The sequence below is a fragment of the Moschus berezovskii genome, chromosome 27 (genome assembly GCF_049115385.1).
Source record: "Moschus berezovskii isolate FMDL1 chromosome 27, NW_MosBer_1.0, whole genome shotgun sequence".
In the NCBI taxonomy this organism is placed as follows: domain Eukaryota; kingdom Metazoa; phylum Chordata; class Mammalia; order Artiodactyla; family Moschidae; genus Moschus; species Moschus berezovskii.
The window spans coordinates 39,866,395-39,880,665 of NC_142486.1; the positions used below are offsets into that span (position 1 = coordinate 39,866,395).

At 59.3% G+C, this 14,271-nt stretch overlaps 2 protein-coding genes across 8 annotated transcripts; one reads left to right on the forward strand and one right to left on the reverse strand.

Annotated features, from left to right (window-relative positions):
• Window positions 1-3,235: 3,235 nt before the first annotated feature.
• BICDL2 (BICD family like cargo adaptor 2) lies at window positions 3,236-11,225 on the forward strand. Of its 5 annotated transcripts, XM_088832827.1 has the most exons (11): window positions 3,236-3,360; window positions 4,707-5,002; window positions 7,277-7,375; window positions 7,640-7,855; window positions 8,058-8,174; window positions 8,284-8,430; window positions 9,289-9,486; window positions 9,605-9,751; window positions 10,178-10,305; window positions 10,534-10,654; window positions 10,740-11,225. In XM_088832827.1, the coding sequence occupies exons 2-11, from the start codon at window positions 4,721-4,723 to the stop codon at window positions 10,899-10,901; spliced, it is 1,617 nt and encodes a 538-aa protein (XP_088688953.1). In that variant the 5' UTR covers window positions 3,236-3,360; window positions 4,707-4,720; the 3' UTR covers window positions 10,902-11,225. The 5 variants fall into 5 exon arrangements, with proteins under 5 accessions (XP_088688953.1, XP_088688952.1, XP_055265261.1 ...); XM_088832826.1 differs by lacking the exon at window positions 7,277-7,375 and having other exon boundaries at window positions 7,643-7,855; window positions 10,740-11,223; XM_055409286.2 differs by lacking the exon at window positions 7,277-7,375 and having other exon boundaries at window positions 10,740-11,221.
• Window positions 11,226-11,265: 40 nt separating this feature from the next.
• Window positions 11,266-14,217, reverse strand: THOC6 (THO complex subunit 6). Of its 3 annotated transcripts, none has more exons than XM_088832828.1 (13): window positions 14,085-14,217; window positions 13,261-13,376; window positions 13,088-13,152; window positions 12,894-12,997; window positions 12,730-12,767; window positions 12,599-12,647; window positions 12,409-12,480; window positions 12,230-12,332; window positions 12,095-12,144; window positions 11,939-12,001; window positions 11,730-11,840; window positions 11,510-11,644; window positions 11,266-11,430 (listed from the first exon to the last, which is right to left on the reverse strand). In XM_088832828.1, the coding sequence occupies exons 2-13, from the start codon at window positions 13,374-13,376 to the stop codon at window positions 11,350-11,352; spliced, it is 987 nt and encodes a 328-aa protein (XP_088688954.1). In that variant the 5' UTR covers window positions 14,085-14,217; the 3' UTR covers window positions 11,266-11,349. The 3 variants fall into 3 exon arrangements, with proteins under 3 accessions (XP_088688954.1, XP_055265267.1, XP_088688955.1); XM_055409292.2 differs by having other exon boundaries at window positions 13,953-14,085; XM_088832829.1 differs by lacking the exon at window positions 13,261-13,376 and having other exon boundaries at window positions 13,953-14,090.
• Between the last annotated feature and the right edge of the window lie 54 nt (window positions 14,218-14,271).

The window sequence follows — 14,271 nt, forward strand, 5'->3', positions numbered from 1 at the left end:
GTTATTTGAGCCATCCAGTTTGTGGTCATTTGTTAGAGAAGCCCTGGGAAATGAACATGTATGTGTGCTCAGTTCAGTTCTGTTCAGTTGCTCAGTCGTGTCCGACTCTTTGCGACCCCATGAACCTCAGCACGCCAGGCCTCCCTATCCATCACCAACTCTCAGTCGTGTCCAGTTCTTTATATCCTCATGGTCTATAGCCCACCAGGCTCCTCTGTCTGTGGAATTTCCCAGGCAGGAATACTGGAGAGGGTTGCCATGCCCTCCTCCAGAGGATCTTCCCAACCCAGGGATTGAACCCACGTCTCTTGTGTATCCTGCACTGGCAGGCGGATTCTTTACCACGGCACCACCTGGGAAGCCCAGAGGAAATGAATACCCATCAATAAAAAGTAATTTTTTTTTAAGTTGAGGAAAAAAAATAACTTGGAAATAGCTAGCTAAATGAAAAAAGCAAGTTTCAGAACAATGTATTCAGTGTAAAGCATTTTATAGGAAGGTTTTTAAAGGCCCCCAAACAATACTGCTTATTGTTCATAGGCTTTGCATATGTTGAAAACACCGGGAGGTGCCCAGGTCTGGAAGTGCACCAACCCCCTGGTTGCCTTGATGGAGGGGGTGGAGCATTCTGCTGGCTTCCCCCGCCCAGCGGAGTCTTTGTGAGGCCAGCAGAGGCTTCCCAAGGAGGAAATGCCAAGGAGGAAATGCTAAGATGTGGAATACTAGGCGCACATCAGGCGGTGGGGAGGGTCGGGGAAAGCATTCAGAGCCAAGCCCAGGCTTGGAGGCTAAAGGAGGCGGGCTTGCTTGAGGGCCGCCTGGAGACCAGAGGACTGGATATCTTCCCTTCTTTTATCTGAACCTGTCCCAGTATCGCTAGGGCTTCCCTGGGGCCACTCTGTCCCTCTTCTCCATCTTCACCTGGAATCAGCAAGGAGCCTGGAGGCCAGATTCAAATGCCCCAAGAATGACCTTGGCTCGGAGGCAGGCAAGCTGGGATGAAGCGCTGGTTGTGCAGGCACAGACAAATCACTTTGCCTCCCTGAGCTGGTAAACTGTGAATGGTCATGACCTCACAGGGCTGCTGTGAGGACTGTAACATTAACACATGTGGTGAGTCACTGCTGTGGCTCCGCTGAGCGCCAGCGCAGCCTAAGTGCTCGTACCTTACCTTCACCCTCATTTAACAGTCAGAACTCCATTAGCTGGGGACTGTGATCACCCCCATTCTACAGATGGGGAAACTGAGGGCAGCTGAATGACTCACACACACAGCTGAGATGCAGCCAGTCTGGGATCTAGACTGAAGCCGTGCAGTGCCAGCACCTGTGAGCTACGCTCTGTGGTGTGTTGTTTCATTGGTTCATTTCTGGTTTACACAGGTCTACGCCTCCTCCGACCTCCTGGGGTGGACTGTGAACCTCCTAGCAGGAGGACCTTCATGACTTTGTCTCCAGGGGATCCCAGCCCCTGCCCGGTGGAACGGGGGCTCAGAGAAGGCATGCTGAGTGTGGGTGTGGTATACATGGAGCCCTGGATGAGCCTGGCGTTTGGAGGGAGTCGGGCAGCAGCACAGAGGCAAGGTTGGGCTGCCTCCAGCCTGCTGATGCCCACCAGGCTGTCACACAGGTGCTGTGGAAGAATGTGGTGGCTTTACCAGGCGAGGCAGCCCACAGACCACTTTGCGATGAAACTGGTGGTGCCCCTGCTCTATGATGGCAGGAAACCCTGCTCCAACCCAGGACGCAGGAGTCCCAGCCCAGGATGCAGGAGTGCCAGCCTGGAACCGGCCCTCACATCCAATTCCCCACAAGTCAGGAGTCCCAGCTCCCATCTTCCTCCTGTTTTTCTAAGACTTAGCCAGACAGGACCCCAGTCCTCTAAGGCTCAGAAACCCTGACACACCCACATTCAGAGGGGCAGGGGACCCAGCCAGTACTGGCTGGGAAAAGCTGATATGGACGTCTTGCCCATCTCCACATTCAAAGATGTCATGTCAGTAGCTTGAAATCAGCCTTGGGACTTTCCCTGGTGGTACAATAGTTGAGAATCACACTCCTAGGACTTCCCTGATGGAACAGTGGATAAGAATCTGCATGCCAACGCAGAGGACACGGGTTCGATCCCTGGTCTGGGAAGATTCTAACTGCCCTGGAGTAACTAAGCCCGTGTGTGACAACTTTTGAGCCTGTGTGCTGCAACTACTGAAGACCATGTCCCTAGAGACCATGCTCTGCAACAAGAGAAGCCACCGCAATGAGAAGCCTGTGCACCACAATGAGGAGCAGCCCTGCTCTTCGCAACAACAAAGACCCAGTGCAACCAAAGTAAATAAATTTGAAAAAAGAATCGTGCTTCGACTGCAAGGAGCATGTGTTCAGTCCCTGATCCACATGTTTCCCAGTGCTGCCAAAAGAAAGAAAGAAAGAAAAAAAAAAAGGTAATCGGCCTTGGAGGGAGTATTTATAGCACAGAAATGGGCAGAATTAACAAGTCAAGCTTTCTCTTTTCCCCGATAGCTTGTTATTAAAGAGTTACCAACACACCACTGCTCCCAGCCCTCCGTCTGTCCCCACTCACTAGGCCAGGAGTCCCTTTCACAGGGACCCAGGGAGCCCTGGAAGTCTGAGGAGACTCTCGAGAAGCCACCAGGCCATGGCAGGGGCATTGCCCGCAAGCCCCAGGCTGCCCTGGGCTCGACCCTGGAACCCAGCCATGGGTCCTCCCAGTCTCCTCACCCCATCCTCTGCCCCTGACTCTGCAGCCTGGGAGCCGATAACCTCAGGTTGGGAGGAGCACAGGCTAAGATGTGGTTATGGGCAAGTCACTTCAGCCGTCCTCACCTGCCACATGGGAATCAGCCTAAGAAGTCACACCTGTGCTGCTCACGTTCACCTGTCCATATGACCCCCCCAAGCAAGCTAGATCCTTGCCAGGCCTCAGTTTCCTCATCTGTAAAACGGGGATAATGGTAGTTCCTGCTTCATGAGGATGTCATGAAAGTAAATAAGAGCTTTCTTAGCAGAGTGCTTAATGCCCGCTAGATTTGTTGCTGTCGCTAATAATGTCCTTATCTCACAGGGCAGTTGTGAGGGGAAAGGAAACCGACGTCTATGTTCAGTGTAGGGTGTGCACACAGCAGGTGCTCAATTAATGGGCCCTGTTTTCGGTGGCAGCAAGATGGGTCAGCGGCCCTGACCTGGGTGGAGTCGCCTTTCTTCACGCCCCACCTGGCCATTCCGGCCACCAGGGGGCGCCCCGTGGCCCCGCCCCTCACCTGTGCGGGCGGTGCAGCTGGCGCCGCCCCCGGAAGAGGGGAGCGGGGCCGCGGGGACCTCGGAGGCAGCCCGGCGCCGTCGGGTGAGAGCCGAGGGGGCGCGAGGACAGGGGCCCTTTTGAGCTTCGGGCGGACCGCGCCGGGGCGAGCGGGCGCGGGTCGATGGGGCGGGCAGGGGCGGCCGCGCAGGACTGTGGGGGCCGGGAAACCCGGCAGCGGGCAGGAAGGAAGGCGGGAAGGCTGTGGCTGGTTGGGGGTCGAGAGGCTGGTGGCCCCGACGCCCGGGTGGAGGTGCTAAGAGCTGGTAGCTCAGTGCGGGGAGGGGCGAAGAGGCGGGATGCCCCCGAGTCCCAGAGCGGGCGGACCCGCAGGCGCCACGTCGGGGAGACCCCCGGTCCGTTCGGGGGCAGTTGAGCTGGGAAGACCGCGGATGCCTGGGTCCTGCGGAGAGGCCTGGGGTTTGACACCTGCCGAGAGGAGGAAGGGAAAGGTCAGGTGTGTGTGTGTGTGTGCGTGCGTGTGCGCTCGCGCGCGCTCACAGTGGGTGGGGGAGCCCCAGGCATGCTGGTGGGGGCTAACATGGGGAAAAGTCCAGGGAAGTCCGTGGGTCCCCTCCGTCCTGACCCCCAGAACCCTTGAACTGTGGCTCCTGGAGGCCCTAGGGGAGCGCCGCCAGGCTCCCATCCCCAGGGCCGGGCGGGAAGTAAACAGAAACCTGGAGTGGCCAGGCTGCAGTGCCCGCACAGGCATAACCTGTTCCCTCGCCCTGGGTGGCTGGGAACTGGGGGGCCTGGGCCAGCAGTCCAGAAGGGGCGGGCTGAGGGTCTGGGTACCGGGTCTGGGTACCTTGAGAGACGGGGACCTGAGAAATAGGGGGACAAGGGCCAGGGGGCCCTGGGGGCCCGGGAACCTGGGCCTGGGCTTCTGGAAGGGGCGGGGCTGGGCTTCTAGTGGGGAGAGGTCAGGACACCTACCTTCCTAAGGCCCTGGATTCTTGGGAGAAGAGGCTGGATTTATCTCTTGAGTCCTGAGTCCCAAGTACCCGGGTTCGGGGCAGAGTTTCCCAGCTGGCGAACCAAAACAGCTGGGGCCTGGGGAAGGGGAAGTGGGGGGCCGGAGGCTGGGCTGGGCCGTGGTCCTGGAGCACTGCGACAAGTTCCCGGGGGACAGAAACCGTCCACCAGAGGCAGGAGCCCGGGCAGTTCTCTTCCTGCTTCTCCCTGCCTCAGTTTACCCTGGGGACATTAACGGAATGGGGCGGACAAGACACAGATCATTAACCCTTCTTGGCCCGGAAGACTCAGAGGGCCAGTGGCAGGTGAAGAATTTCAAGAGAGCTGTGTCTTGGCCAGCGGGGGGCGAACCCCTTTGGGTTGCAGAGGAGGAGTCCTGTCGCCACTCCTCCTCACAGCCCTACCTGCCCCTACAGACGCTGCCGGTGCCATGAACTCCCCAGAAGGGCCCAGCTTTCCGGCTGGGCTGCTCTCGGGGGGCGCCTCCCCCAACGGTGATGAGGGCTTCTTCCCCTTCGTGCTGGAGCGGCGGGACTCATTCCTGGGAGGGGGCCCAGGGCCTGAGGAGCCAGAGGACCTGGCCTTGCAGCTGCAGCAGAAGGAGAAAGACCTACTATTGGCAGCAGAGCTCGGCAAGATGCTTCTGGAGCGCAATGAGGAGCTGCAGCGGCAGCTGGACACGCTGAGCACCCAGCACGCTGAGCGTGAGGAAGTGAGCTGGCAGCAGAGGGCAGGGCTGGGGGGTGGAGCACAGGGGGCAGGGACCGGGGTGGGGGGGGTGCAGAGGGACAAAAGCGGGGCGGGGGGTTGCCTCTGGAACAGCAGTCCAGGCTGGGACCAGTCTCCCTGGAAGTATTGCCCAATGGTTAAGAACATGGGCTCCGGGACAATCCTGGTGGTCCAGCGTTTGGTACTGTTTCCAATGCAGGGATGCAGGTTCCGTCCCTGATCGGGGAACTAAAAAAGTCCCACAGGCTGCCCACTGCAGAGAACAGAACACAGGCTCCAAGGGCAAGGCAGGACCCGAGTCCAGATCTCTGCTAGGCTGTGTGACCTTGGGCAAGCTGCTGGCTCTCTCTGGACCTTGGGTCTGGCTCCTCAGCAGTATTGCACAAACCCCAGCCAACAGATCCTGGGCACTGTCTCCCTGTCTGGCTCTGGGCTAAGCACTTTCCATGCATGATCTTGGTCAATTCTCACTCAGCTCTGGGAGATACGCACAGTTCCCTCTGCCCATGCTGTGGTCATCCTCACCCTGGGCATCACATCTGGCCTCCTACACAGTCAGGACACCACTGACTCCTGTATCCATGTTGTTGGGCCCACACCCTCCCCACTTGACTACCTAATGGGCATCTCAACATAAGTGGCACTGGATTCCATGATCCCATCACCTGCAGTCCGCCCCCAGCTTCCCACTGCAGGGCCCCAGCCTGAGCATCTCCGCGGCCTCTCTCCTCCCACACTGGCAAGTCCTGTTGATTCTTTTTTGAAACTAGACACCAAGTCTACTCACTTCTCATCATCTCTCCAAGCTGGCTGCAGCGCCATCATCTCTGCTCCAGACACAGCAGCTGCCTCCTCACTGGTCCCCAGCTTCCACCTTGCCCCTTGAGCTCCTTCTCCACGGGGTAGCCAAAGGAATCTTCAAAAATTGCAAATCAGATCATTTCAGTCTTTGCCCAGAATCTCCCAACAGCTCCCCCTCATTTAGAATGAAACCAGAAATTCTCACCAAGGCCTAAACGTCCTAAGTGACCCCCCTGACCTCATCTCAGCCATGTGGCCCCTCCTCTGAGGGGGCCTTTTTTCAGTTCCCTGAGCAACCCACACTTATTGCCTCAGGACCTTTGCACCTGCTGTTCCTTGGTGTAGCCCTCTTCTTTCTTGCCCTGTAGGAGTCAACTTAGACACCACTTCCTCCTGAAGGAACCCCCGCTGCACCTCACTCTTCATCACTTCCCAGGGTTTCTTTAGAGCCCTCAATGTGCCCCTCTCTGAAACTCCCTGGTTCAAATGTGTTCATTTGCCTCTGTACTCTAAGCTGTTTCAGGCAGTGAATTTGGTGGTCTCACTTACTGCTGATAGCCAGACCCCAAAATGGGGCAAGCTCAGGAAATACTGGATGGATGAATAGATGGATGGATGGCTAGATGGAGGGATGTGACTTGGAGGTGTTAGGGAGCTTGCCTGACCACAAAGCAGAAGCAGAGCTGGGCATTGGCCAGAACAATAGGACAGTAGCATCCCAGACTGGTGGGCTTAATCCTAGAGCTGTGCTGTCCACCCCCACCTGCCCACAGTATTTGGTTAAGGATTTGGCTGTCTGGGTTAGAATCCCTGCTCTAATAACTCACTGTGTGTCCTTGGGCAAGGCATTTAACCTCTCTGAGGCCCAGTTTCCTCATCTATAAAATGAAGATGTTAAAGATTTTAAAGGCTTCCCTGGTGGCTCAGCGGTAAAGAATCCACCTGCCAATGTAGGATATGCGGGTTAAATGCCTGGGTCAGGAAGATCGCCTGGGGAATGAAATGGCAACCCGCTCCAGTATTCTCATTTGGGAAATTCCATGGACAGAGGAGCCTGGCGGGCTACAGTCTATGGGGTTGCAAGAGTCGGACATGACTTGGTGACTAAATAGCAACAAAAGGATTCTAACTCCCATGGAGGAAATACAATAATATAGGTGAAGCCCTAGCAGGAGGGCTTGTTAATCATCGTAGCAGCTATGGTTAGCATCACCGTCCTGCATGGAAAGTCTACAGAGGGGTGAGGGGGCAGACGCTGGCCTCTGACTTGCCTGCCTCCCCAAGCTGGTCCTCTGGGTGTGCCAGGAGCGTCCCCCTGCTGGTTAGACAGGTTCTGGGGGAGGGCGGGCAGAGGCGTGGGGCCGGGGTGCGGCTGCCCAGCATTAATTAGAGGGAGCTGGCCAGGAGGAGCTGGGGGAGAGGGGTTGAGCAGAGGCGGAATCTCCAGAGCACACAGCTGTGTGAGGCCATGGGCCGGGGCTTCAATTCTGCCAGACTCAGGCGCCAAAAACGGCGCATGCAACCTCGGGCCCAGAAGCCCCGGCGGCAGCCAGAGGTGAGTGGGTACTGGGGAGCCTCGCCCACCTCAGGCCCAAGGTCAGCCCCTCCAGAAACCTCTCTATAGCTGCTCTGCCTCCTCTACTGTCCGAGGCTGCATCTTTCCCCCTCTGCCTGCTCCCCCTCAGCTCTGTCCTTTTTCTGGCTCTCAGGCCTGCCTTAGACCCCCTCCGACCCCGCTTAGGTCTCTGGCTGTCTCACTGTGTCCCCTCCAGTCTCACTGTCCCCTCTCTGTCTCCGCCCCTCTGTCCTGGCCCCACAGCAGCTGCAGCAGGAGAACCATGAACTGCGCCGGGGCCTGGCAGCCAGGGGAGCTGAGTGGGAGGCCAGGGCAGTGGAGCTGGAGAGGGACGTGGAGGCCCTTAGGGCCCAGCTTGGGGAGCAGCGTTCTGAGCAGCAGGACAGCGGCCGGGAGCGGGCTCGGGCCCTCAGTGAACTTGGCGAACAGAACCTCCGGCTCAGCCAGCAGCTGGCCCAGGTGGGACGACCCTGATCCCGGGTCCTTCGGCAAGGAGGGGGCGATGCCTGGTTCTGGTGGGGTTGGTCGCGCTGGTCCAGGCTGGACGGCCCTGACCCTGGGTCCCTCAGCAAGGAGGGGCGGACGACTGGGGGTGGGCGTGCTGGGCCTGTTGCAGTGTGGGCCAGCTGAGGACTCTGTTAACCCCCAACCCCATCCCCAGGCCTCACAGACTGAGCAGGAGCTTCAGCGGGAACTGGACAGTCTTCAAGGGCAGTGCCAGGCTCAGACCCTGGCTGGGGCAGAGCTGAGGACACGGCTGGAGAGTCTGCAGGGGGAGGTGAGTGCCGGTTGGGGCCAGGGGTCTGTTGAGCAGGGAAGGCTGGCCTAGGGGCTGTCTAGGCCCGGGCTTGCCCTTCCATTCTTAGCTCTGATGGGCTTTTCCCCAGAATCAGATGCTCCAGAGTCGCCGGCAGGACCTGGAGGCCCAGATTAGAGGTCTGCGTGAGGAGCTGGAGAAGGGACGGGGCAGGCTGCAGGCCACCCATGAGGAGTTGTTGCTGCTGCGGCGGGAAAGGCGGGAGCACAGTCTGGAGGTGACTGGCAGGGCTAGGGTGGGTGGGCGCGTCAGGCTGGGGGCCTGGGCCACTGCCTCGGTTCCTCCTGGGAGAAGACCCCAGAGTTGATTCACTGGGAGTCCTAGCAGCTGGGCCAGAAGGGCAAAGGCATTAGCACAAGGGCCAGTGGGAGCCACGGAGAGACTGAGCAGGGGTGGTGGTTCTAGGATGCATTAGAGACCAGCAGCTGGAGGCCAGGAATGGGGCCGAGGCGAGAGTTCACCGTCGGAGGTGATGGGGACCTGGACCAGGTCTGGGTGTGAAAACAGAGGAAAGGAAGTGGAAGGAGGCAGTATGCCTTGATGTTTGAGATCGTAGGAGCTTGCGCTTGCTTTGGGATCAGATTACCGGGATTCTTATCCCAGGGTCCCTTCCTACTATTGTGGGACACCAGCCTCAGTTTCCCCATCTGTGAGATGGGTGGTAATGCTGCATGGCTGCGGGAAGGGTGTGAGACGTTCAGCAGGTCGCCTGGCTGAGAAACGAGGATCAGTCAGTGCCGGGTGACAGCTTCAGTAAGAAGGTGGGCCGGCCTGGTCAGGGACGGGGCAGGGCTTTTCCAGGTGACCGGATGGGGCGGGACTGGACGGAGGGTGACGGGAGACTTTGAAGTCTGGGCGCTCGTCGGGGCCCTGCTGTATAGGTGAGGCAAGTGGCGTCTGCCGAGGGGGACGGCGGGTCCCACGGCCGCCTGGCGCTGTGGGAGCGGGAGCCGACTTCGGCGCTGGGCGGGGCGGACGCGCGGGGATGCGTGACTCCCGCGGCGCGATGGCGCCCCCTGTCGGCCGGCGGCGGGGGCATCCGGCTGACGCTCACGCTTTCGCTCTGCGGCCGCAGCTGGAACGCGCGCGCTCCGAGACTGAGGAGGCGCTGAGCGCGCTGCGGAGGCTGCAGCGCCGAGTCTCGGAGCTGGAGGAGGAGTCACGCCTCCAGGATGCCGACCTCTCGGGAGCCTCGCTGCAGTTAGAGCTCGCCCACAGCCTAGACAACCACCAGGACCAAAACCAGAACACGGGCAGAAGCGGAGATGCTCTGGTGAGCTCTCGGCCCTCCAGGCTCCACACTCACCATCCCGGAGGGCTGCAGACTCCGCCCCTCCTTTTTTGTCCCTAGAAGGTTTGACACTGCCCTGATCGATTTCTTTGGTGAACAGACCACTCTATCCCTGGAGACCCAAGAAGCGTCCAGCCAGCAGCGTTTACCCCAAGAGACGTTGGAGCCTCCCAGGAAGGGAGCATCCCTGAGCCCAGAAGAGATACTGGGAGAAGAGGAAGAGGAAGTGGTCCGGTTACAGGTTGAGGTAGGGGGGAGCATAGTATTGGATGCAAAGCCCCTCTCAATGTCAGTTTTTCTTTCCCATCTACACCGCCAAGCCTTTGCCCTCTACCTGGATACCCCTTCATCCCAACAAACTTGCCATCAAGTTTCAACAGCCACCCTGTATATCACCTCCTCCAGGAAGACTTACTGAACTACACTCCCCCTTAAGTCCCATCTCCATGCATCCTTCCTACAGGCTTAGACCATCCATCTAACCCTGACCCACCCCACCCCACTAGGCACTCAGAAGATTCATCTCCAGCACAGGACCATCAGGGTTGTTTGTGGGGCAGGTGGAGGTGGGAGGTACGGGAAGGCAGCGAACTAGAGTCTGGACTGCCTGGAAGAGCAAGCGCTGGGACACCCAGGGGCCTAACTGCCTCTCTGGACTTTACCCTGCCCGCAGATGGCGCTGCAGCAGGCAGAGCTACAGTCCCTGCGGGAGGAACTGCAAAGGCAGAAGGAACTGAGGGTGCAGGACCCCGAGGAGGCCTTAAGCAGCGCCCTCTCGGACCGAAACGAGGCCATGAACAAGTAAGCATCTGCAACCATTCACCACCTCCCACGGGCGGGGAGCGGCTCAGGCACCCAGGACACACTGGCCTTTCTGGGCGTCGGAACCCCACTCTGATCCGGTGGCCCTCTGACTTTCCTGGTTTCGTATTAGTGGTCTAACTCCCGCCTGGGTCCAGTAGCCCCCCACCACCCCTGCACACTGAAGCACCAGCGTCCTCGGACCAGTTCTTTGCCCCTCGCCTGCAGGGTCCTGGAATTGTCCCTGGAGCTCAGCCGCGTTTCTCTGGAGCGGGACTCCCTCTCCCGGGAGCTGCTTCGCACCATCCGCCAGAAGGTGGCGCTGACGCAAGAGCTGGAGGCCTGGCAGGTGAGGGGCGGGGCGCACGGGGCCGACGGGGAGGAGCCGGCGGGGGCGGGGCCGGATGCTGACCCGCCCGCCGGCCCGCCCACAGGACGACATGCAGGTGGTCATCGGCCAGCAGCTGCGCTCGCAACGCCAGCAAGAGCTGAGTGCGGCCGCCTCCGCCCCGCGCCCCGCCCCAACGCGCTTCTCCCTGCGCCTGAGCCCCCGGCCCGCTGGCGGCTTCTTCAGCACCCTCTTCCGAAGGACCTGAGCGCCGGGAACAGGAAGGGCTGGCTTTGCCCTCTTGGCTCACTTTCCTCCCAATCGGGAGCGATGGGTCCCGATTGTCTGCCAAAGGCGGCTGGTGCCCTCCCCTCCCTTGGAGGCTGGGCAAGGGCTCATTGGGAGCAGGGGCCAGCTTTAGGGGCCAGAGACCCCAGATGGGTGGCAAGGGCACGTGTGGCCGAGCTGTTTATCAAATCTATATAAATCTATCTTTTCCAGGCATTAAGCCCCCTGGCCCTCAGCTGCAGGTCGGGGATGGGGGTGGGTATTTATGTATGAAGATCAGACAGAGTAATATATAAATCATTACATGGACTTGGCCTCCATTCTTGGGAAGAAAGCACATTAAAAAAAAAAAAACACTAATTTTATTTGTACAAAAAAAAAGAAAACACTGTGGACCCTTGAGGTGGAGGTGGAGACGCTGTTGGAGGTCAGAAGGATAGAGAGAAAGCTCGATAGCCCAGATTAGTGAAGACGTCCACCCTGCAGCTGTTGCCCGCGGCTGTCAGGACCTAGAAACAACAGGGAAGTGACTGACCTGCCCCCACACCCTGGCCTCCCAGGGTCCCCACCACCCCTGGCCAGACCCACCTTGCACTCAGGGGCTGCTGGTTGCTGGTTGAGGCTGAGGCTTAGCAGTCCCGGGGAGGAGCCAGGCACTTGGGCCTTGAGCTCCCCACTCAGCTGCCACTGGTTGACACAGCGGCCCTGTCCAGCTGATAGAATCTGTGGAAAACAGGGAGGGGGCTCAGAGTTCAGGGCTGGAGGTGGAGCGGGACAGGGATGGCAGAAACAAGACCTAGGGCCTCACCAGGTCCTGGTAGAAGGTGACGTGCTTCTGTGGCGCCCGCATGGGGAAGACGGTGGTGGGTGTGGAGGATCGGAGGTGCCAGAGGGTGAGCGCTGGGCCTCCTCCGCAGACCTGGACAGAAAGGTGGGGGTCCCCAGTTGCCGTGAGACACGGGCCCTCAGCCAGACAGGGCCCGGGCACCGCCCCAGCCTGCACGCCGCCTGGCTCACCATCCAGTCCGAGTCAGTTGCCAAACAGCCGATCCAGCGCCCATTGTGGGGCCTCGAGCACTCCTGGGAGGGAGGAGGAGAACAGAGTGGAAGATGAAGACATTGGAGATGCCCAGGAAGGAAGAAGGGAGGACAGAGTGTGGGGTGTGCCCTCACCTCATGCTTATAGACCTCGATGGTCTGGACCTCCTTGGCCGTGCGCAGGTCTGCGGAGGAAGAACCGCGAGAGGTACCCTCCTCGCCCCAGCCTCCCTCACCACCAGCTTTCCCTCCAATGCAACACTCCCTTACCCCAAAGCCGCACGGCCCCATCCTCTCCACCCGACAGCACCTCAGGGCTCCGCTCCCGCAGTGCCAAGCAGTGGATGTAGTCCGTGTGGCCCCGGAGGGCCCACTGCAGGGAGAGTAGTGTCAGGACAAGACCCAGGAGGAACGCTGTTGCCCCCACTCCCTCGGCCCTGTTCTCTCACCATGAAGGTCCCTGTCTCAAGGTCCATCGCATGCAGCTGACAGTCTCCCCCTCCCAGGATAAGCAAATTCTCCTGAAAGGCGGGATGGAGCCAGAAGTCAGGGTCAAGTCAGGCCAGGGAGAGGGGAAGGATCAAAATCTGGGCCAAAAACAGGACAGGGAAGAGCCCCGAATTTACAAAGGGTTTGAACCTTGGGCATGAGAAGCAGAGCATTGATCTCAGGTACTTCCAGGCTGGTCCTGGGGGAAGGAAAGCAGAGTCAACTCTGGTGAGGTGGCACCTTCACCCCCAGGTGCCCTCTGCTCACAGGGCCTGGCTCACCTGTATGGGGGCTGACGACGCCACAGCTCCTTACAGCCCTTCATGGAGAGAAACGCTTGTACAATTGCTGAGTCGTGTCCGACTCTGTGACCCCATGCACTGGGTGACCTCAAAGGCTTTCTCTGGGTCTGGATACCTCACCCTTCCCCCAGCTCCACACTCACCTTCTTAAGGATCTCCGCCCAAAGCCAGGCCTTCACCTCCCCATCCCCAGCACTCAGCAGATGTCGATCAGTGGAGACCATGCTGTAGACGGGCCCATCATGGGCTACATGGAAACACAAAACCTGAGTGACCTTGTCCTGCTCCTGTCATCCACCCTGGGGTCTCGCAAGCCAGACTCAATGCCTGCACCCACCTTGGAAGGTCACCATGGGCTTCTTACTTTCTTCTTTGGCCTCGGAGCTCAAAGCAGCAGACAAGCTGAAGGGAAAGGGGAGAGGGGCCTGAGTGTCAGAAGAAGGGGGCATTAGCCCCCCAGAGGGCCAAGCACCAGAGCTCATGGACAGTGGGGAGCAGGGGCAAGGGTACCTAAAGATAGCTATCTGTCCATAATTGTTGCCAGCTGCCAAGAACTTCCCACAGGGTGAGACGCTCTGGGAGAATATAGTCATGTGCAGCCGCTGCAGGGCCTGAAACACTTCCATCTGTGGAGAGAGGCTGGATGAAGGCAGGCTGGGGCATCTGGGACCTCTGATCCACACACCCCTTCCTGCTTTCCCGGCAGCAGTCGGGCCTCCCACCACCCAGTTCTCCTTTGAGACAGCCCACCAAGTGGGCCTTGCCCATGTAAGTCCCAGGGGCGGCTCCAGGGAGGTGAGGAAGGGGAGAGCTGAGGCGTGATGCCTAGTGGAAATCTGAGCAAAGACTCAGCCTCTCCTCCCGGTTTCCTTAACTGTCAAATGGAGCTCACGGAAGGTTTTGTCATGATTGGATGAGCTACTGTGAGTAGCGTCACAGTTTCTGTCTACGCTCAGAAACCGCTTAAAAAACTACTCTATTACTCCAATACAGAAAAACGTACTGACTTCTCATCCGCATCCTGTGACTTTCACATTAGGCCCCTGAGGTATTTCTGGGTTATCCTCCCTCCCCCGGGTCAGAATCCGAGTCCCACCAACAACCCGCGCAAAACAAGGCTCAGGGCACGACTCCCTGCCCAGCCACTTCGGAGCCAGGCGTGGACTACAAATCCCAGAAGGCACTGCGCATCGCCCCCTCACCTGACCCAGAGGTACCGCTGGCTGCGCCGCTCGCTCCATCTCGAGAACTAAAAGTCCCAGAGTGCTCCGCGCGCAACGCAACCTCACGAGTCCGGAAGTGCCAGTGGGCGCCTCCCCTTCGCGGTTCCTCACCTCCCAGATACCGTTGGCCGGCCCGGCGTGAAGGCGGCCACCGCGTACCCCGAGTCCCAGGAGCAGAGGTGACCACCAAGAAGACACCTCAACACCAAGTGGCGCCCACCGCAACGCCGCTACGCCGGGTCCCCTCCCCCACCCCGCTGAGCAGACCCTCCTTCTAGCCCCGTGCGGTTCTCCTTCC